The sequence below is a fragment of the Balaenoptera musculus genome, chromosome 3, assembly GCF_009873245.2.
Source record: "Balaenoptera musculus isolate JJ_BM4_2016_0621 chromosome 3, mBalMus1.pri.v3, whole genome shotgun sequence".
In the NCBI taxonomy this organism is placed as follows: Eukaryota; Metazoa; Chordata; class Mammalia; order Artiodactyla; family Balaenopteridae; genus Balaenoptera; species Balaenoptera musculus.
In genome coordinates this window covers 109063815-109086828 of record NC_045787.1, presented here as the reverse complement: position 1 = coordinate 109086828, position 23014 = coordinate 109063815, and the positions used below count along the sequence as shown (strand labels likewise).

General features: G+C 52.4%; 2 protein-coding genes across 2 annotated transcripts in view; one reads left to right on the top strand and one right to left on the bottom strand.

Moving 5' to 3' along the window:
• Positions 1 to 23014, bottom strand: part of RAD50 (RAD50 double strand break repair protein) — a 244454-nt gene that overhangs the window by 149477 nt on the left and 71963 nt on the right. The window lies entirely within an intron of this gene.
• IRF1 (interferon regulatory factor 1) lies at positions 14350 to 21461 on the top strand. Its single transcript, XM_036846302.1, is given in 11 exon segments — positions 14350 to 14577; positions 15619 to 15710; positions 16993 to 17092; positions 17900 to 18076; positions 18194 to 18243; positions 18351 to 18483; positions 18672 to 18794; positions 19135 to 19184; positions 20038 to 20054; positions 20056 to 20171; positions 20480 to 21461. Coding segments are annotated over 10 exon segments (966 nt in total). The 5' UTR covers positions 14350 to 14577; positions 15619 to 15623; the 3' UTR covers positions 20593 to 21461.

Here is a 23014-nt window from a genome sequence, read left to right as displayed (position 1 = left end):
TCTATCTTTCCACTTATTTCAAGAGTGTTAGCCTTTACCTTTTAGAGCATTTTCATTATAGCACTTTAAAATCTTTGTCATTTAATTTCAATATCTCACTGTTGGCCTTTTTTTTAATCATATTTTACCATGCAAGTTGAGATTTTACTGGATCTTTGTATGCCAAATAATTTTGTTTTGAATACTGGACATTTGAATTTTATGAGACTCTGGATCCTGTTTTAATACTATGGAGAATGTTGACATTTATATTTTAGCAGGCAATTGACTCTATTGGGCTCAGGCCACAAATTCTGACCAGCCTACTGTGGATTGTGGTTTCAATGTTAGTTCCATTTTCAAAGGCTTTTCAGTGCTGTTTAGATCTGTCCTGTATGTGCACCCTCCAGCGGTCAGTCTGAGAACAGACGGTGGTTTATTCTTTAGTTTAGTTCTCAAGTCTTTGGTGTGCTGCTTAGGATCAAATTCCTGCATGCTCATCTTGGGGGTGAGCCCAGGAGTTCATAAACAACTTTATGGAGTTAGTTTCTTGAGTGCTGCCTTCTCCACAATCTCTTTGGTACTTTTGGGTTCTCTGGGGCTCCTCTTTTTGGTTCTCTAGCCAAAAACCTGCAGTTTCAGTTACTTTGCTTTGTTGTGTACTTCCTGCATCCAGGGCTAAGTGGTAAAAGGATGGAGAAAGAGAGAGCAAATGAAAGAGGAGAGCAGTTAGATTTGTCCCGATCTCTTGATACACCTCCAATCAGAACAAAGGTTTCTCTCCCTCAGAGTTTTAGGCGCCTGAAAGCCTCAGACTGCAGCAGGAATGTTAGGGGGCTGGGGTATGAGAGAATGGAGAAAAACTTTTAAAGGGGTATTTCCTCACTCTCTCTTAGCATTAGGAGTTCCTTTTCCATTCTTCAAACCAGAACTAGAAGGGTTCTCCTAGAGTTTTCACTGTCTGTGGCCCAGTTACCCACTTTCAGGTTTCAGGATGCTTTGAGTCTGGCCCAGGGAATACTGGAGGGAAAATGGAAAACTCACCCCTAGTTCAATGGTACTCCAAATTCTGCTTTTCTTCCCCAATTCACCTGCTACTATTTACTCTTGAAAGTCTTCCATGCATTTTGTCTAGGTTTTAATGTTGCATTCACTGGGAGAGACAGGGAAGAGGATATTTACTCTATGTTACCTAGTTCATTGCTTTTTACTGCCACGTGGTATTCCACTGTATAAATATGCTACAATCTATTTATCCATTCTCTTATTAATGGTCATTTTTGTTGTTTCCAGTTTCTGTCTTTTACAAATTGAGCAGCAATAAACATTCATGTACAAGTCTTTGCGTGAACACATACTTTCATTTATTTTGCATACATACCTAGGAATGGAAAGCCTAGGTTATACGGTAGGTGTATATTTAACTTTCTAGGAAAATGCCAAAATGTTTTCCAAGGTAGTTGTATCATTTTACATTCTGTCAGCAGCTTAGGAGCATTCCAGCTGCTCCATATCATTGCCAATACTTGGTGTAGTCTTTTTCATTTAGCCTTCTTAGTGGATGTGTAGTGGTATTTCATTGTGGTTTCAGTTTGCATGTCCTTAATGACTACTGATGTTGAGCATCTTTTCATGTGCTTATCTGCCATATGCATATTTTCTTTGGTGAAATAGCCATTCAAATCTTCTGGCCATTAAAAAATGTGTTGTCTTCTTATAATTGAGCTTTAAGCATTCTTTATATATTCTATATACAAGTCATTTATCAGACATATGATTTGCAAATATTTTCTCCCATTCTTCAGCTCTGTTTGGCTTCCCCTCCATACTCTACCTGGATCCACTCCCTGTTCTTTCCATTGATACCACCACCACCCTGGTTCATCTCTCCAGGATCATCCTCCTACACTGGCCTCCCCATGGTCTTCTTGCTTCCACACTTGCAGAAAGACTTGGACTAGACCACAGTCCAATCTGCAAACAGCAGCTAGTGAGCATTTAAAAATGCACACTGAATCATTTCACCTCCATACATATCATCATACAAAGGTTCTCCATTCCCTTGGCATATGCTCAAGCCCCAAATGCCCCACATTATCTGACCATTGCCTATCTTACTGGCCGCATCTTCTGTCATTCTCCCCCTTGGCTTCCATGCTGCAGTCACAAGAATCTTTTTCCTTAAACACACTGAGTTTGTTCTCTTCCCAAGACCTTTGCACTAGTTATTCCCTCTGCCTGGAGTGCTCTTCACTGTTTTGCACATTGCTGCCCCTTCTGTCATTTAGAAAGTTAAAATATCATTCCTTTAGACAGATATTCTTTGAACACAAAATCTAAAGTTGCTACCTCCATACTGTCTATGACATCATGCTATTTTATTTCTCTGCAGAATAGTTATCACAGTATGACACTCTCCTTGTTGTTTGTTGCCTGCCTTCACTAGAATATGAGTTTCATGACAGCAGGGACTTCATCTTATTCATTTCTATATCCCTAGTGTCTAGAGCCATGCCTGGCACATAGTACAGGCTGTACATAGTACAGGTTGAATGTCTGTGCCCATAGCACCGACCTCTGTGCCTGTCACCTGGCTAGAGAGTAAATGTTTGCTGTCTGAATTTGTCAAGTAATCCATCCCCATGGCACCAATGATCAAAAGTATCCCTGGGCTAGAAGTGGGAGAGAAAAGACACATATGCAGGAAAAGGACAAGAGAAAAATTGCAGAGAAGCTTGAGAGAAGATCAATTCCTCTAGAAGTGTTTTGGGAGCTTTGTGACAGAGTTGTCATGTCCCTGGCTCTGGTGTGGGCTCCCACCCAAGGGACAGCCCTGCTTTGGTTGCTAGGGCTGTGAGGCCCACACAGAATGCACACGAGGTAATGGTGCAGTTCGTAGGCACAGCCCAGAAGGCCTTCACAAGGCTTGCTTGTCAAAGGAAATTAGACCCTTTTGACCTAATCCACTGTTCACTCTGCTCCTGTGCTTCCGGGGGTCTGCAAGTTGATTTTCCCATCCCACAATCCTCAGCACGGTGGGCCAGCCCTCCCACGAACGGGTGACAGCTCACTGCTCCCAGGGCCTCCACCCTCTCTCGGGCCATGTGGCACCAGGCCTGCTGGCTGAGCTGGCACCTAGGGTGCGTACGCAGTTTCAGCACACAGCATCCGTTTCTTCTCTTCAAGGATCCTCCTATAGGCCTCATCTCTCCCTGAGAGCCTGGTAGTTGAGGGCTCTGAGGAGTCTCTGTGAGGAGCTTACATTGTCCTGCTGCATCAAGATGGCTGCTAAGGTCACACCTGGGCCATGGTGAGGAACTGCTCTCCTGAGCACTAGGCCTTCTCTAGGGTCTGTCTCAAAGAGAACAGCAAACACCCACACTGTTTTGGCCTGGGAAACAAGTTTCCTGGGGGTCAAGACTGCTGCCTGGGCTCCAAGGAGCCAGGTGAGGCCTCACTGTAACCAAGAGTCACGATGTAAACAAACTCCCAGAAGCCTCTTATCTGAGGTGGGGACTCCAGGTGCTAGGGCTATGGGAGAGCATGACTTGTCGGGGAAAGCCACCTTCTTTTTTAGTGGCAGAAACTCCTGGGAAGTGGCTGCCCAGGGTGTGGCCCTGTTTGTGGACTTTCTGGCTCAGAGATAGGGGGACTGAGGTGGCACACGTGGGGTCCTCTCACTCCTCTGTCCGCTGGGCATCTCATTGCACTCCCAATTGGTCCCTGTGTCCGAGGCACTGGCCTGGGGCTCAGGAGGGGAATGAGTCCAGATAAGGTTTGAATCTGAGAAGCCAGGCAGCTCCTCATGGACTCTCTGATTCCTGTTCTCTGACATGTCCCTGTCTCCATTCTCAGCCTGGACTGGACAGCTGGGGTAGGAATTCTGTCTGGGGATGACTCCTCCTCTTTTTAGAGTGCCTAAGGCACTGTCCCCTCACAAGCCTATCCCTTGGCCCTCAGTCCCAGGACAAATCCCTCTAGGGACCAGGGGGGTTGCTCTGGGAGAACCTGATGGGGCTCCTGAGCCCACCTGAGGAGATGTGTGCTCTGTCTAGGATGCAGGCCTTCTTGGGATATGATACCAGAGGAGAGGACAGGGTCCTCTTTCTCTCGCCTCCCCTCACCTTAGAAACCCCACGTCTCCCTTTTCTTGGAGTCTGCTAAAGGTTACTGACCAGGAAGCAGGTGCTTTGTTTACCAGGTGGCACCCGCCTATCTACCTTAGCCAAAGTCCATCCTCAATTCCTGCTCCTACCCTTTGAGCCAGCATTGTCCATGCACCCTTTTCTCTTCCCTAGACCCCGAGGAGGGTGCTATCCAGCAGGGGGCACTGCTGCCACAGGGTCAGAGCGTCCAGAGGACTGGGGCTTGGGAGCAGAACTGCTAATCCCCTAGCAGGTGGACTCTGGTCCTGCTGGATAGCAGAGGGATGATGAATTGATAGACACACCCCATCCAGCAGTGGGGCGTCCTCATCCGGCCTTCCTTACCTGCTGTACCCACACACGCAGTGTCCAAAGGGCAGGGCCGAGCAGTGCTGGTATGTTGTTTCTGGTTCTGGCTGTGATCACCAGCGACCTGGGCATTCCTGGGGCAAACTGTGAGTTTTGACCTCCTGCCCTACTCTTTAGCTCAATGCCCTCAGTTCCCCAGACTCACAACCTAAGACCGAAGCAAAGGCCCCTTAGGCAGAGTGGGGGTTCCCCTACACTTCTCCCAGAGTGGGGAACCTAGGGAGGGACTGAGAAGGGTCTTGCTCCAACCCATCTCACATCCTGACCATCCACGGATCCTGCTCTCAACCAGGCCCACTTCTCTCTATCCCCTATGGCCAGAGCCCTAAGCCACATGGAGCTACCTGAGCTGCCTCCTATCCAGTGTGCAGCAGGGTCCCAGACTAGGGCGATGCAAGCAGGGGCCTATGGTACAACATTTAAGGAGGCACTCACTCTCATGGTCATGCAAGAACAGAGTTGCATGAGTGCCTCCTCCACAGAAAGTTTTCTAAAGCACAGGTCAGACTTCCAGTTACTCTCACAGGGCCTGGCCTAGAGTTTACTTCAACAAACATCTGATGACAGACCTTGGTTCTCCAGAAGGAGAGAAACCATGGGTCTCACCCCTCAGAGCCCTGTCTGCCAGGATCAAGTCCATACTCCTGAGGAGCATTCAAGCTTCTCCACAGTGTGGCCCTGGTTGGCTGGTCCAGCCTTAGTTTCTAAAGCAGCCATACAAGGCCACACCACAGTGTAGGATCTGTCCTGCACTTTTGAGCCTCCAGGCTTTTGCTTGGGCTGTTCCTGCATCCTAAACACCCTCTCCCACTGCTGACTCATCATCCTTCAAGGCCCTGCTGAATGCCAGCTCCTCAGAGTGGCCATCTGCGAACACTGGCTGAGATAAATTGCTCCTGTCCCCACACCCCAGCATTGCTGCTCCTTCGCCTTACACTCCAGGTAGGACATACATCTGTCATTCTGTAATCGAGTACACTTACTAAGTGCCTACTGTTTGCAAGGAGTGTGCTGGGTGCCAGGGAAATGGCTCTGAGTGTAATAACCACATCTCTTGTCCTTGGAGAGCTCACATCCAGCTTAGTGGTGGGAACTGTGCCTACTCACTTCTAAGTCCCCCTGCATGGCTGGCAAAGGCACAGGGCTGAGTAACATTCTGTGATCATCAGATGCCCCTAAGTCTTCAGCCTTCTGGAGTTACCACTCCACTAAAAATAAAGTAATACATGTGTGCTCCAGCCCATGAGGCTGTGGGAAGCCTTCTCCAATGTTCTTGAGGGTTCTCGAGGAAGGGAGACTAGCTTTTGTTTCCTGGGGGTGGCCAGTCACCTGAGGCCTCCTGGCTCAGAACTCCTTCTCCCAGCAAACCCTGGTCCATTTTGCCCCCCAATATGGACCCAGTCCTCTGAAACACTCCCAGAGCAGCATTTCACATTGGCTATCTGACATGGTGACATGCTCATTGTAGTCTCTCACTTGCCAAGCTGGAGGGCAGACAGTCATGCTCTCTCTGGACTAGCCAGGCAGGTGGGTCTCTGCTGACTTTTCACCCCTCCCGCCAGTCACTCAGTCAGCCAACAGATACTTCCTGAGGACTTACTCATGCAGAGAAAGGACTGGAACCTCTCACACCTGGCTGAGGTTCTATCTAAATTGAGGCCCTTTGTGGACCTACCTTCCAGGAGAGGAAGAGAGACCCTACCTGATGTTAACAGCTCCTTCCCCTTGTTAAGTGGCTGGCAGGCCCTAGTCACTAGACTCCCAGTCTCTCTGCAGGACCGGGAGACGACACACATGTGAACAGGGCAATGGGAGAGAGAGCAAAGATCCCCTTGGAAGGATAGAACCAGACAGAAATGACCACAGTGCTACTCAGGGAAGCCATGTCCCTCCCTTCCTCCCTCCCTTTGGGGGCATCCATGAGTTTCTGTGAAAACTGTCTGTTGCCAAGACCATCTCAGGGAAAACGTGCATGCTGCTGAGACAATCTGAAACCATCGTCCATCTATCCATCCCCATCCATGCCACACTGGTTCATAGGGCACCTGCTGTGCTCAGCCAAGGCTGGATCTGGAGGCTACAGCAGTGAACAGGACAGAGCACCCACTGGACCAACCCCTTCTTCTCTTGCCTCTTGCCCTGCTTTCCTTCTATGAATGTTCCTATAACTCAGCACTTGCTGAGTCCAAGCTACAAAGACGTATTCCTGTTGATATTTTCTAGTTTAAGCTACATCTACTGTTTCTAAAATGTGATCTCAAATGGAGCCCAACACAGACACTCTGAAGATCAGGTCCTCCACCAAGTCCAATTTATGGGCTAGGATCAGGGTTGGGTTCTCTGCCTCAAAGATACTATTTGGACTAGGCAGAGGAACAGCATCAGTGGGTCCAGACTTGAGCCCAGGAGAAGGAGAGGACAAGACCCTATTTGGTCTGGGACCTCACTAAACTGCTGCCATGGTCCCTGGACCCCTTAGGTGCACCCCCTCACTGTCTTAAGCCTTATTTCCAGGGAAGCCCCTGGAGTCGGGATTCCCAGGCTGAGTCACCAGGGTCACCAGGGGCTGTGCTCATAGCACACGCTCCACTCTTGCAGCATTTGGAGTTTCCCTGGCCCTCTCCCAGGCCAACCACCCTGATCCTGAGCCTGGACCAGAGGAAATCAATGCTGGACTGGACAAGGAATGCTTAAGGGTCTGTCTGCCCCTCCACTAGCTAATTGGCCTCCAGAGTGGCCACCACTGCTAGCTGCCCCACCCTCAGCTCCTCTGGACTGAGGGAGCTCTACCTGTTCGATGTGTCTTTCCAAGAACCATGTTCTCCAGACTGTAAGTAAGGAGATCCCTACGTAGGAGCTCAAAAGCAAGAATTTAGGAAATATGGGCTTGCAGGCAGCACTGCCCACCTTCACGGCAGCTATTACTTTGGTCTGAAGAGGTCAGGGAGGGTAGGGTGCTGGACTCTGCCTCACCATCCCAAACTCCCAGCCTCCCTGGCTCAGATCCAGGCCCAACACACAATCATCCCTGGCCTGAGCTGCAAGCCCTGGGGAGGGAAGGAAGTGGCCGACCCCACAGCCAGCATTCCTCTGTGATGACGCCAGTCTGCTCACTGCCCAAGCACCCCATCTGGAGGGCAGTTCTCAGGGAGCCACAGGGGACTCCCTCCCAAAGAGGCTAAGGCCTCTCTTACAGAGGGGGGCCTCCTTCGGCTGGGGGCATCAGCATGACTTGACTGGGCTAGGGGCCAAGAAGAGATGGGCCCAGAGGTCCCCTGGGAGCAGGTCAGAAGGCCACAAGGCCCACCCTAAATACCTCTAACTCACTCCATTTCTTCATTCATTCAATAAGCACTCACTGAGACCCTCCTTGTGTTAGCCCCATTCGAGGCCCGAAGGACCCAGCAGGCTGGACTAGGCAGGCAGGCCCGCACCTCAAGGGGCTCCAAGATAGGTAGGAGAAATCCTCCAACAAATAAAATACACAAAAAGGATAAGTTCAGCAATGGTAAGAGCTATGAAGACAATAAATCAGGATGTGACCACGACAGCGAGTGGTACAATTGGGGACCTCAGCCATTGGAGGGGGGCCTCCACATTCCTCAGACACTTCTTGCCTGCCCACAATGCCCTCCTCCCATGCAAGTATAGCTCCCTCATCCACACCCCACCACGCCCCCTTCTGAAGGAACGCCACCCGGGAGCGGGCTGGGGGCAGGTGCATTCAGGTGGGGCTTTTCCGAGCCCGGTTTTCCCCAGCTCCCGCTGGAACTTCCAGAGGGCCACGGACCCGCGACACTGGACGCCCGCCCTTCCCCTTCCTCCTCCCCCATCCGCAGCTTGCGAACCTCTGCGCTCCCGGCTTGGTTCCCGGAAACTCCTCGATTTCCCTGTCGCCTCGGCGTTTGCAAGAAACCGAAACCCAGGCCCCGCCTTCCGCGCCGGCTGGGGGCTGGGGGGCTGGGGGCTGGGGCCTGCGTGAGGGGCCGGATCCGAACTGGGCGGCCGGAGCGGCCCTTCCCCCACCGGCAGGGCCGAGGCGGAGGTGGGGAGCCCTCTGAGTGCCTGGGCTCGGCTCGGCGCCCACCCCCCGCGGGAATCGTCCCCAGCGGCCCAGCACCACCCGCGCCTCCCACAGGAAAGCTGCAAGTCTAACCCGATCGCTCTGGCTGCATCGGATGGCGGAGTGCCCAGCGAGGGAGGGGACGCAGTGCGGCCTCCCCTGCAGCAACGTAGAGGTGGGCGCCATTTCTGTGCGCCTACTGTGTGTCCGCCAAACCAGGGAAGGGGCGGAAGGGCATTTACAAAGAGCTCTGCACCCCGAGTGTGGCTAGCTTCATCTTGGGAGGGCGGGCACAGAGAAGTTTAGCAACTTGCCCGAGGTCACAAAGTCTGTAGCTGTGGAGCTGGCTGCAAACCTGTGGCCCGCAGCCAGAGGCTGGGCAGAGAAGGAGGAGGAAGTGCCCCGGCAGGCTGCCGGCAGGTGAGCCGCCTGGCACGGGCGGGGCAGCCAGCTGGGGAGGGGGAGGGGCGGTCCCTGGCAGCCACCCGGGCCGCAGGACTGGAAGCTTTGCTTTGTCCCTCCCTCCCTCCCTCCCTCCCTCCCTCCCTTTCCAGGAAGCCGGCCAGCCCGGAGCCGGCTGCTCACCCCAATTCACCCCCAGCCGGGGCCGAGCAGGAATGTGGAAGTTGGCCGGAAGGGATTGGGCCCCCTCCCCTCCAAACACACACCCATCTCAAGCCCGGTCAGCGCGAGCGTGGGTCACCTGGCGGTGAAGGGCTCCAGATCGGGTCTCGATTACCCAGGTTGAAGTAGGGGTGCTGCTGCCCCCATAAAGGCCAAGAAGCCTGCCAGGGACGCTGGCCGTGGTGCAAGGCCCATTTGCGTGGGGGAGGAGGGTGCTGCTCCCATCCAGCCCCATTCCGGGTCGCGGCCGCCGGGCCTGGCCACAGAGCCTCACCCCCGCCTCGGGGCCCCTTGGGGCGGATGGAGGGCCGAGGCCTCTTTCCTCCCAATGCAGTGTTTATAAGAAATGAAACTGCACAGGGCATCAGCGGCAGCCCACACTGACACCCCGCTCCTCCTCCGGGGTTCCGAACAGCCCAGAGCGCTGGAGCAATTCTCGGCCCACTCTTACATCGCAGGACCCCTAGTGCTTTCCCAGCCAGCTGCAGCCTCCCACTCTGCGTTTAGGATTCTTATAACAGCACAACGTTTATTCTGCTGTGTCATACACCATTTTTGCCGGAGCTGCGAGAGGGGAGGGGCTAGTCTCGTGCCTCAGCACATCCCCAGGGCCAAACCTGTAGTTGACCCAGAGCAGGAATGCCATTCATATTTGTTGAATGAATTAAGAAACGACTTTCTTTATCTATAATTAGGCTCCTTTCAGCCAGGGTGATGACGCCTAGATTCTATCGTCAAGCTTTTGTTGCTTTCAGATTATTTTATGCCTGGCTTTGTGTTCTGCACTTGATAGTTTAGGACTGCCTGCCTCCCAGGTTGCTGTGAAAATAGAGGATGGCTGGGAGGGACTTTTAGCATCTAAGAGAGCCCTCCCTCTGGACCTGGGAGGTGGAACGCCTGCTGGGGTTCATCTGCTTTGGGGACTGTGGCCTCTTCTCTGGGTAGCAGGCGCCACAGGGGCCCAGGGCTGCCCTACTCTCAAAACCCTAGTTAAAACCTTGCTGGGTGCTGTACTTCAGGACTAACTGGAACCCACCCAGGGGGTGAACACTGTGTTCTGAGAGCCTGAGAGAGGGGGCTAGGGACATGATTTGGTCCACCGAGGAAGGTTTCCATAGAGGTGATCTTGCCCCAAGCAGCCTGATTGCAGAAGTCATCTCAAAGGCTGATCTTGCCAGCCAGTCAGCCTCTTCTGCCAGCCCAGAAAACCCCAGAGCCTAATACAGAGAAACTGCAATAAATTTACCCTCATTGAGTGATAGTATAGATGGGAGGTACCCTTTGAGTGAGACCCTGCTCCAGAGCTAACCCCCAGCTAACTCCAGCTGCAGTGTGAGGAACCCGCTCAGGTCTCTTGCAGAAAAATGCAGACTTTGGGACTTCCCTGGTGGTCCAGTGGTTAAGACTCTGCACTTCCACTGCAGGGGGCACGGGTTCGATCCCTGGTCAAGGAACTAAGATCCCGCATGCTGTGTGGCCTGGCCAGAAAAAACCCCCAGCAGACTTTGTTCCCCAGAAGGTCACCACCCAGAAGGTGATAAGTGGAGAAAAGAAAACATGAATGTTAAGGGCTAGGGGGTTTTGAGGAGGGGAAGGATTTCTGGTTGGCTGCTTTGGAGGTGCTTCATAGAAGACCAGGCATTTGCTCTGGGCCTTAAAACAGAGACTGAAATTGAAGTGCGGCGGGCGTGGGGGGTGGGGAATGGGAGGGGGAGAACTAAGATTGAGAGAGCAAGGGGGAATGGCGGGTGAGGTGAGTGTTGCTAAGTATCCTAGGAAGTCAGGGATGAGGAGCAAATGGAAGGAGCAAAGACAGGAGAAAAACACAAAGTGTGTTCAGAGAATGGAAATACAGTGAAAGAAAGGTTCATGCTTTACTGTGAACACATGTCCTTTGACTAACATTTTACAGTTTAGAAAGGAGTTTGATAGTCTATCTAATTTCATCTTTGTAACAATTAGGACAGATGTGCAGAGAGTACCTCTATTTTACAGAAGAGAAAACTGAGACCCAGAGAGGGACAGTAACCTGCCTAAGGTCACACAGCAAATGGCAAAGCACAAGCACACAACTTTCAGACTCAAATCCCATGTTCTCTTTCCACCGCATGAGACTCCTAGACTCTCTTTCCACCGCCCTGTAGTTACTGCCAAGGGTAGGGGAGTTGTGGGAAAGAAGGTTGGAATGGGACCCTTGGGACCAGAGTTAGCAGTGAATTGAATGTGGGGCTAAGGAGTCTGAGGGAACCACAAGGCTCCTGTGTGGACCTGAATGTTAGGGAGGTCATCAAAGTTAGGAAGATAATCCTAGGGCAGAGGTGCCTGCAGGGGCAGGCCTGACAGGCAGGGAGTCTCAAGGGGAGGCTGTGGCAACAATAGTCTGATCCTGAAATGTGAAAGTAGGACTTGATTCAGGCAAGGAAGACCAGAGGACCAGGTGAGGCAAAGAGTTCACCAGAGAGGGAGCTGGAATTAGGAAGAGAGAAAGCTGCTGGGGCAGTGTGGAAGGGGGAGGTGAAAAGTTCTGCTTGCTTGTGTGTGAATCTGTGGATAGGGTTGTAGAAGAGCACCCAGAAAGCAGCCAGAGCTTGGGTTGGGAGGTCACCTGCCCAGAGGGGATGGCTGGAATTACAGAAGATGAGTATTTTGAGTCAGAGAGGGTAAAAGGCCAGCCCTGAACTACTAAGAGAAACCTGAAAAGGACAATATATATTCTGTCCAGCTTCCCAAGGAATGTGTGATATATCTTAGAATGGGATTCATCAAGAACAGTTACAATAAAAATTTGAGATACTTAAACAGGGGTTAGCTTTATTTCACTGATTTGGAGTATAGCACCCCCAATCATGATAAGCAGATTCTTATAGACTTCAAGATTACATAATAATCCCTAAAGTTAAAAGTAAAAAAAAAAAAAAAAAAAGGCAAAGAACACTTCAAAAATGTAAATGACAATTTCACTGGTAAATACTAACACTGGGGAATTTCTCCTTAGCAAAAAATTATGATGTGCGCAAAGATTTAGCTACACAGCGCTGTCTGTATTATGAAAAAATGGAAATAACCTAAATGTCCTACAATAGGGGATTAATTGGGTAAATTTTTATTTATCCTTATGATAGAATAATATGTACCCATTACAAATGATATTGCAGAAGTACATTTCATGACACAGAAAGATGCTCATTATAGATATATATATACAGATGATTATGAATTAAAATAAAGTTCTTGTTTTAAAGCACTTTTTACACTCTCCTGTTGCCTTCACAGGGTCAATTCCTCAGCCCACATGAAACGCAAACTTCATTTCCCTAATCTCACTCTGAATTCTCCAGTGGCTATGTCAGGTTCTTAGGGGTAGGACAAGCACCCATTTGCTGCACAGAGAACAGACTTCGCAACTCAGGAGCCACTTGTTTTCTGCTCTTCTTGCTCAGAAGGTCTTGGTTTCTGTAGTGCATTCCCACTCCCTTCTGTCACTTAAAGCACCCCAACCCTTCTCCCCACTTCCAGGGCCTCAGCACCTTCCATTTTGCTTAACACCCAGCTAGGCTCACTCCTCACAGTTTTCCTGCCTTTCTGCCTCTCCTGGCTCCTGCACCCATCAGTATCTGGGAGACAGCTCTGACCCATTCCTGTTGGTTTCCTGGGAACCAAGCTTGGTCTTAGTCACAGCATCAGATTCTGGTGCACCATTATTGGATTGACCCATCCATTTCCTCTGTGGGAAGGAAGCTCTAGTGTGACTGACAGGTGGAATGCTGCATCAATGTGTCTGTTTATAGCCTGCAACATTGCAACTGGGTGCCACTATGGAGGGAGAGCTGGGGTGACAGGAGTGACACAACCAACCCGGCCTGGAAGAGTGATTTACCTCTGAATCAGCAGCTTGATGGGGTTGAAGGAAGAAGCCTGCTGTGCCAGAGTTCTAGATAGAAAAATGAACACTCAGCCCAGCGTCTAGAAGTACAAGTAGGTCAAGGTCTAGTTGTAAGCCCAAGAGTTAAATAGTTTCCATTCCCAAGGGGCCTGGGACCTGGGCTCCCCAATCCTTTGGCTAGACCTAAGGCCTTGGTCAGACCTAAGTAATTCCCCCATGTTGCCCAGAATGTCTCTGGGCCAAGCTCTGAGGGCCCAGAGATGACACTAATGCTGCCACCGAGGGGCTCCCATGCAAGGGCCACATGAGACTGTGGAGGTGGCCTAAGGCAGGAGTGCTAGGAGGAGCCAAGGTTAGCCCACACCCACCTCAACTCAGCAGTCCTGGCTTCTCTGAAACCCTTCTCCCTTTGTGGGGCAGTCCCAAGGGTGTAGAAGGAGAAGCAGAAGAGGTCTCTCCCTGGTCACTATTAGACTCTGGGCAGGGACCTCGCAAACCACGCATCATCTGCTGCCCAAGTAGGGCATGATGCTTTACAGACATCATCTCTCTGTCACTGTAAACCAGCAAGGTAGGGCTATCGTTATTTTGTAGTTGAGGAAACTGAGGTCCCTAGTCCATTGGCAGGCTGCGCCAGCAGCGGCCAAGCTGGGATTTCCTCTCGTCTTGGCAGCCCCAAGCAGGGCAGGCTTTCCTTTACTTCTCCAGGGAAGGTGAATGACCTGGAGGTGGGTCATCCCTCAAAAAGGGGGCAGTTTGAGAGCCAAAACTCTCCCTTCTTGACACCCCATTAACGGGCTTGAGGAAGCAGGTTGGTTTTCCGGGGATTCAGTCCTGGCGTCCACTCTGAAGAAGGCGCAGGTGCCCGGGTGACTCCCTCACCGGGGCTGGGGAGATAGATGTCCCCATCCCCAGGAAAGGAGGGCAAGGAGATGGACAGAGGAGCTAGCAGGCTGGGGGAGTGCGGAGTGAGGGGAGTAACTATGGGCCGGGGGCGTTTGACTTTCCAGGACAGCTTTCTTCCGGGCGAGCTGGTATGGGGGTGGAGTGGGAGCCGGCGGGGCGGGCCCGCGTTCGCCCCGGGGCGGCGGCGCCAGGCCGGAGGGGGTGGGGAGGGGCAGCCGCCCTGTACTTCCCCTTCGCCGCTAGCTCTACAACAGCCTGATTTCCCCGAAATGATGAGGCGGCGCTGGCCAATGGGCGCCCTCGTGGCTCTCTAGGAGGCGGGGCCCGGCCTGGGCTGGGGGAATCCCGCTAAGTGTTTAGATTTCTCGCCGGCGCCGATACCCCGGCAGAGCGCGCCACTCCTTCGTCGAGGCAGGACGTGCGCCCGAGCCGGGCGGAGCAGAGGCCAGCGGGAGCCGAGCCAAGCCGAGGCCAGCCGTGCCCAACGGCTCCGCGACCCAGGCATCCTCTGCCTTCTGCCCGCTCCCACGCGCTCCCCGCGCCCGCTCAGCAGCCCTCGCCGCACCGGGACCCTCGGGCGCCGCCGCTGAAAAGCGCTTGAAGCCGAGGTGAGCCCGTCTTCGCCGCAGGGGGCACCGGTGGCGTCGAACAAAAGCGTGCTGGGCACCAGGAAGTGGGGGACGAAAACCCCAGCCGGGAGAGTGGCGGGCTCGCGGCATGGCCTGGGCCCCCGCGCGGACTCGAGAAGGCGGTGGAGAGCGGCAAGCAGCTGCGCGGGGAGGGCGGGCCGCGGCGTGGACCTCCCACCCGGCCGAGGTTGCCCGACCCCGGCGGCTGCCGCAGCTCTGTGTGCGCGAAGCCGCTGACGGCCTCTGGGTGGCCCTGTGTGTTGGTTGCGCGCATCCAGGAGCCGTGCGCGGGACTCGAGTGTATGCCGGCGCGTGGGCGCCCTTTGCTCCCGGCGCCGGCTTTCGGCGGTCCTAGCTCGCGCCCAGGCCCCCGGTTTCAGGCTATTTATGCAGGTGACGGGGCCTGGGGCTTGCTGCCCTGGATGGTTGGAGGACCTCCCGGGGCCGCGGGAAGAGGCGCCACAGGTGTTCCTTGGGCCACTTCGCCCGAGGAGGGGAACCAGGCCGGAAGGGTTGGCGTCCGAGTCTCTACACTGTGACTGTCAGGGAGGCATAGAATAGATTGGGGGGGGGGCTGTCCAGGATGTAGGGTGACTGCTTGTCCATTAGGGAAGGTGCACATCTAGTGGCAACAACTCAAGCAGGAAAATTTCTTGGCATCAAGCAAAAGAAGCCCCTTGCTTCCCAAAGGATTTGAATTTTGGGAGAAAAGTTCTGGTATTTAGATATCTCTGTGCTTTGTCTCTTTTCCTGCACATAAATCTTGAAACTAACACATGCATGCCTGTCTCCTCCCAAGACTGTCTAGGAGGGGGTGAGGGAAGAAGCATTTTGCTCAAGATGCTGAAAAGATTTGGAGGGCGGTTTTATTCCAGAGAAAGCCCCCTTCCCCATGATTGTAGTACTTGGTATCTGGATGAGGGCAGGGGAGGGTAATTGAATGACCTGGGGTGGGGCAGGGTAGTGCCCAGGGGCTGCTCAACAGACTCCAAACAGGAGCCTTCTGTCTTCTCTTTACAGCCAACATGCCCATCACTCGGATGCGCATGAGACCCTGGCTAGAGATGCAGATTAATTCCAACCAAATCCCAGGGCTGATCTGGATTAATAAAGTGAGTGTTACTCTTTGGGTTTTTCTGCCACTATTTTAACCCATGTTCTTTAGGGGACCAAAGCTTCAGATGCAGCTCAAAAAGGGAAGTGATAGGGAGCAGGCAGATGTATTTCTCAGTGGATCCTGCAGGGAGTGTACAAGACCCAGCCAGGGCCCCACTGGCTGACTTCTGCCTGCCTCCCTGGGCATCCACCTGAAGGCACTGACAGTTTTCCAGCAGCAAGATTCTCCCAGCATCTGCAGAGCCAAAGTTCTGGTCTCTCCTAAGGGAGACCCCTACAAGCACACACAACATTCTAGAGGGCTCCAGTCAGGCAGATAGGAGACAGAAAAGTGGGCACTGCTGGCAGGAAGGTGACTGGCTCAGCAGGCGACCCAAGAATTAACCTTGCACCAGTTGTCCAGACCCAAGAGGCCTCTTGCTGGTGCACAAAGGACAACATAGACCCTGCAGACTTAGTAGTAATAATAGTATTCATAATAACAACTAATGCTTACTGTACACTTGCTATGAGCGAGCATGGCACCATGTTAAGTATGTTACTTACATTGTGTCATTTAATCCTCAACATAGCCCTGTGAGGTAGATTCTATTAATATCTCCATTTTCAGATAAGGAAACTGAGGCACTGAGAAGTAGATGATGAGATCACACAAAAAGTGATAAAGTCAAGATTTGAACCTGAGCGGTCTGACTCAAAAATCCATACTGTTAACCACCAGTAATGATAACAGTGAGACCTTAGCTTTTATATTTGTTACTGTGTTTTTTTCATTTCACGGAAGAGAAAACAGTGAGGGACAAAGAGGTATAGTGACAATGCCAGGGTCACACAGGTAGTCATCATCCAAGTCTGGCTCTGGGCTCCCACAGGTATATGGCCAGGACCCCCTGTGTAGGAGCCAGTGGTCGCAGTTGTCCTGAGCAGCTCCATCTAATGAACTGACTTCTCACTTCCATGTTGGTGCTGACAAGTCTGAGAGAAGCATCCCAGGGTACTCTGTATGGGTCCTAGCACATCTGTAATAGGCAGAAGGAGGTCTTTGCTGAGCTGATGATGCCCTAGCTCATCAGAACCCAGAGCCCCTTCTGAAAGATCTAGTGATGGAGCAGCCTGTTTAAGCCATTCTCAGGATGGGTCAACCCAAGCCAGATGTCAGGGTGAAAAGGGGAAGTCAGCCTTTTCCCAGATCTGGGGGGCTGGGCAGATTCAGGCCAAAAGCCTGTGGTCTCTGAGCTGACACGGTCTTACATGTATGTGTGCTTGTGTGCTGTATAGGAGGAGATGATCTTCCAGATCCCATGGAAGCACGCTGCCAAGCATGGCTGGGACATCAACAAGGATGCCTGTCTGTTTCGGAGCTGGGCCATTCACACAGGTGTGTGCCCTGGACTCCAGCTTTAAGAGGGGCAGGGAGGAGATAAGGGGAGGCACTTCTCTTAACACAGAGGCTCTTCACTGGGGTCTCTGAGCTCCCTGAGATGTTGTACAGAATTCAGGGGTGGGCAGGGAGCAGACCTGTGTTTTTGGGGAGAGGGTTCATCATTTCACCACGTTCACAAAGGAATTTATGAAGCCAAAATCTTAGAAAGTGTGGCTTCATGGAGTTTGTGGCTAGATTAAAGCTCTCCCTGGCAAAAGCAGTTGTGAGCACGGACACTGAAAGAGATCCAGGCCCTCCTTTTTCTTGATGTTGACCAATAGTCCTGGGTCCAAGGCCCATCTGGTTGGCAACCTCTTTTTATCCTTCAGGGATGGGGCTCTTGGCCCATCTCGGACCAGTCAGCCCACCTATCAGTAAATATTCTTTGATGCCTACTCTGTGTCCATTCCCATGTTTGGAACTATCACATAAGCCCCAGTCCCTGCTGTCCGGCTGCTGACAGGCAAAGGGAGACTGGGCATGATCTGTGACAAAGATAGCACTTTGGGGCTTGGGCTCTCTAGTGCTTCTGGCTAGGCCCTTTGCTGAGGCTTGCTGGATGTATTTGAGCCAAGTCTGGGCATTTGAGAAGCCCAGGGCCTGCACAAGTGTCACCCAGGAATACCTGCTGGTTTGACCATTGTGGATCTTTGGCAGCATGAGAGCTCAGGGGTACTCTTGTCTTTCTCCTTCCAAGCCAGGGCACAGCTGAGGATCCCCACCTATAGTCCTGATGATCCTCTTCACTTTCCTGCCCACTAGGCCGATACAAAGCAGGGGAGAAGGAGCCGGATCCCAAGACATGGAAGGCCAACTTTCGCTGTGCCATGAACTCCCTGCCAGATATCGAGGAGGTGAAGGACCAGAGCAGGAACAAGGGCAGTTCAGCTGTGCGCGTGTACCGGATGCTCCCACCCCTCACCAAGAACCAGAGGAAAGGTATCCAAGGGCTCTGGGTCCTGGGAAAGCCCTCAGGGAGAGAGGGAAGGAGGAAGGAAGTCAGCTGGGGCTGGCATGCCTGCCTGTACCAAGGTTGACAGCCTATCTGCCCCACAGAGAGAAAGTCCAAGTCCAGCCGAGATGCTAAGAGCAAGGCCAAGAAGAAGGTGAGTATGATCCTAAGCAGCTAGCCTTTGGTCACCTGAGAGTCAAGGTGGGCAGGAGAAGGAGTGACCCAGCAAGCCTGGGCCTAAGCTTCTTTCTCCCTCTACAGTCATTTGGGGAATCCAGCCCCGATACCTTCTCTGATGGACTCAGCAGCTCCACCCTGCCTGATGACCACAGCAGCTACACAACTCAGGGCTACATGGGGCAGGACTTGGACGTTGAACGGGCCCTTACTCCAGGTAAGGTGGGCCGGGTCTGGCAGGGGACCACATAGGTTGGTGGGATGGCTCTTTCTCTTGGGTCTAGGGGGCACCGTGCTTGTAGATGGTGACCTGTTGGAGCAGGCTGCGAGTGGTGGGGGATGCTGGGTGTCCTGGCAAACTAAGAAAGCACACAGCTCTGACCCTCAGTTTCTGTTGTCCTGAAGCACTGTCACCGTGTGCCGTCAGTAGCACTCTCCCCGACTGGCGCATTCCAGTGGAAATTGTGCCAGACAGCACCAGTGACCTGTACAACTTTCAGGTGTCGCCCATGCCCTCCACCTCTGAAGGTTCGTGCCTCCGGGGCCTGGCCTGCCTGCCTGACTGTTGGGATCCAAGGAGGGGTTTCCTGAGGGAGAAAAGATGCTCAGAACTCCACCTGGCACTGAGCTGACTGGTGGGCTGGAGAGAAGAGGGAAGAGGGGAAGAGGTGTGGCTTCAGGGTTCAAGAGGCTGAGTCACAAGGACAGTGTTCTGTTCTGGAATCTTCATGGCAGGCAGATATCCACTGGGAGGTCAGCGTGTGTGTGCGCATGTGTGAAGGGGTAGGGGGACTTGGTGGGGCTGGCACTGCAGGGTGAGCCTGGCTGACTGACCTCAGCCAACCTCTCTGCTGTTCCCCATCCACAGCTGCAACAGATGAGGACGAGGAAGGGAAATTAACTGAGGACATCATGAAGGTAAAGCCCCTTCCTTCCTTCTTCAGTGTTCTTTTGAGGTGGCTACTTCTCAGTGAGGGGAGAGAACCAGTGAGAGCTTCTAAGTTGGAGGGTAGGCAGTTGCTGCTGTGACCTGTCTGCTTGCATGGTCCTACAAGTGTCACATCCATGTGGCTGGGGACCACTGACCTCTTTGGCTGGTGGGAAAGACACTGTGGAAGTGGGGGCAGGAGGGAGGCTGGGTTTCTGACATGCTGTCCTAGGGCCTCAGATAGCTGAGTCAGCCACCATCAGTGCCGGGTCCCTGGCCCGTGTCCTCCGCCCCAACATGCCCCAGTCCTGTTAGTTTGGGAAATGCACATCAGGTTTCAGTAATCAGCCTTCGGGATCTGTAATATGATGGCTTTTCTTTGTTTAAGCAAATTATTCTCCAGGTTTTTTTCTGCTTCAGTTTTTGAAATAAATGTAAAAAAGTTTTTGTAGTAGCTGTACCCAGGCTCTGTTCCATCAGCACAGAAAATGGAGACATGGGCATAGTTCCTTATCTCTACCTGAAATTTTTAGGCATCTTTTCTTGACTTAATATGTGAACCATTGCTTTAAGCCACCCTCCCAGTTGGTATGTCCTTACCCAGTTGAGAGGGAAGTCTTGGAGATTCTATGCCAGAAGGTAGATGTGGGAGTGTCGGCCCAGGGCAGACCCTCACCTCCCAGGCCCCTATCCTAACTGCACTCCACGTCTGTATCCATTTGAGAATGTGAAAATGGCCAAGGATGTGATCCTGGCTGGGAAGCGTTGGCTTATTGAAGGCAGGACCAGAGGGTGAGTCTGTACTGGGAGTGAGCTGATGGCTTCTTATTTATCTGTCCCCAGCTCTTGGAGCAGTCAGGGTGCAGCAGACAGCGTGGATGGGAAGGGGTACCTGCTCAATGAACCTGGGGCCCAGCCCACCTCTGTCTATGGAGACTTCAGCTGCAAGGAGGAGCCAGAAGTTGACAGCCCTGGGGGTAAGAAGACCCTGGATCCATATGGTTTCTCAAAGAAGGGAAACCAAGTAGCGGGTGGGGAAGGCTTGGGGGCAGGGCCAGAGAGCAGCAGAGGTAAAGCATCCTTGTTAAATTCATCTGGGTACAGACAGCTTGCAAATTGGCTACTCCTTCCAGGCCCTCAGGTTTGCCTAAGATTGAGGCTGCCATGGGGCGGACAGCAGAGGCTGCTGTGTCTGTGGCCTTCACGGATAGGGCTGGAGGGTGGGGGGAGAACACACCTGCCTCCCCACCCCCAATCCTCACAAAACCTTCTTCACATCTTCTAGGGTATATTGGGCTGATATCTTCAGATCTGAAGAACATGGACACCAGCTGGCTGGACAGCCTGCTGCCCCCAGTCAGGCTGCCCTCCATCCAGGCCATTCCTTGTGCACCATAGGTGGGCCCCTGGCCCCCTTTTACTTCTCTAGGCAAGCAGGACCTGGCATCATGGCAGCTGTGGTGCAGAGAAGCAGGAATCCTGTGGCCCCTTGATACGACAAAGTGTAACCCCACTGCTGACCAGGGATGGGGCTTTCCTCCTTGGGACAGTGGCCTCTGGGGGTCCGGCAGGCCAGGGTCTGGGCTTATCTTGTGGGGTAAAGCTGGCCCTGCTTCCTGGGAAGATGGCGTTCTGAGACTGGTGTGTCAGGTGGAGGTCTCAGAGAGGAGTCAGCCTCCAGCTTTTCCCTCTGAGCCCAGCTGCCTGGAGAGGGTCTTGCTGTCACTGAGCTGGCCCAAGGGAACGGGCCAGTGACCTCAGAAAGCACAGCACCAACTCCAGGGTTGGCTCTGCACTAAGAGACAATTGCACTAAGTGAATCCTGTTCCCAAAGAACCACCTCCCTTCCTAGCTGAGCCCTGGGGACTGTTCCAAAGCCAGTGAAATGTGAAGGAAGAATGGGGTCCTGTGGGACAGTGCCCCCTCTGCCTCAGAGGAGCTCTGCCCCGCTCCCTGCGTAGGCTGAGGGGCTTGTGAAAAAACCTGGCACTTTTTCTTGTGGACCTTGCCACATTTCTGATCAGAGGTGTACACTAACGTTTCCCCCAAGCTCTTGGCCTTTGCATTTATTTATACTGTGCCTTGCTCTGCACCCACCTGCCCCCTCAGGCAGGCCCCAGCAGCCCCCAGCAGGCCCAGGGAGGCAAGTGTGAGTGTGACTTTTAAAATTGGAAACGTCATCTGACCACTAAGTCATGTGTGACCACACATGTACATGTGTGTAAATATGTACATTTGTCTTTTTATAAAACGTTAATTGTTTATAAGTGGTGTGGCCTTTTACTTAGACATAAATTAGATGATTTTACTTTTTGTAGACACATTCTGATGGACTCATTGTTGGCATCCTGCCTGAGCTTGCCTTTAGGGTGAGCGGTGATGTGCACCTATTGTGAAATCCTTTCAATTATGTTCATGGAGAAGGTGGCAGGAGAAGGGACAGTTATGGCACAGGGATATGCTCATGTAAATATAGTCACTTGCCCATGGCTTTATAGCCAGAGCTATGAGTTGAACTTGGGCTCCTGGGGCCTGGGGAGTGTTAGGTTTTGAGCTCTTCTGAGGAATGTGCCATAGACTCGAATGTCCTGCTAAATTCAAATGCAAGTGTACTCAGGTGCTACTCCAAAAAGTTAACAGTTGGCACAGCATGGTCACTGGCAATCAGAACAGACACCAGCCCCCAAAAGGTTCCCGCGGCCTGCTGTGCCGCCAAGCAGTACTTGCTGTCCATTTGCTGCAGTGACAGGAATGTTCTGTCTCTGCACTGTCCACTGCAGTAGGTAGCGGCATACTTACATGTGCTAACTGAACACTTGAAATGTGGCCAGTGCAATGGAAGAACTGGATTTTTAATTTTTTTTTGTCTGCGCCACGAGGCATGCGGGATCTTAAGTTTCCTGATCAGGAATGGAACCTGTGCCCCCCTGCAGTGGAAGTGTGGAGTCCTAACCACTGGACCACCAGGGAAGTCCCTGGATTTTTATTTAATTAGTTAAAATTTTAAAAGCCATATGTGGCCAGTGGCTACCATATTGGACAGTACAGGTCGATGCTGGATTGGGAGCAGATTTGAGGGGGAAGGGCTGGGGTGGTTGGAGGACACTGGGGACAGGGGCTTGAGGCTGACTGTTCAAAAGTATTTTACTATTTTGACAGTCAATAATAACTGGTGCTGAATACCAGCCTGCAGTGTGCTGTGAAACAGCTCCATGCACAAATGTGTTAGGAAAACCGTGGATGACCTTACATGAAGCAGGCTTCCTTCTTCCACATCTTTTCAGGGTTCTGGCTGGGCTAACAGAGACTCACAGCATCTCTGTGAAGGGATATCTTTGATCAGAACAGTGTTTCTGAAAACCACAGGCTGGGAATCACTGATATATGGCAATGAAGGGTCTCAGATAAGAACCAAGTCACAGTGTCTGAGAGGCAGAGATCCGGAAATAGGCTTTTCTCATTTCCCTCCACAGTCTGGCCCTGGGGCTAAACAGCACCCAAAGCAGTAGGCAGGCTGGCCAAGGGAAGCCAGCAGGCATCACTAGCACCGTCTAGGGAATGAGGCCATGGCAGTGAAGGGGTCACTCAGGGAAGCCAAGCCCTGTGGACACATCTTTCATATTCTTGGTCCCAGAAACCCCCTTGTAGGGCCTAGCCATCTGGAAGGAGTGTGGGAGAGGGAAGGCTGAGTGGGAAAATAATGAAAAAACTGGAAAATGGGCGAAGTTCAGTCAGATGTTCTCTGCAAAGCTTGGGAAGTATTGTTCCCTGAAGGGCAGGTGGCCCTCCTGCTGGGTAGGCATTCTGTTTGTGGATGCCT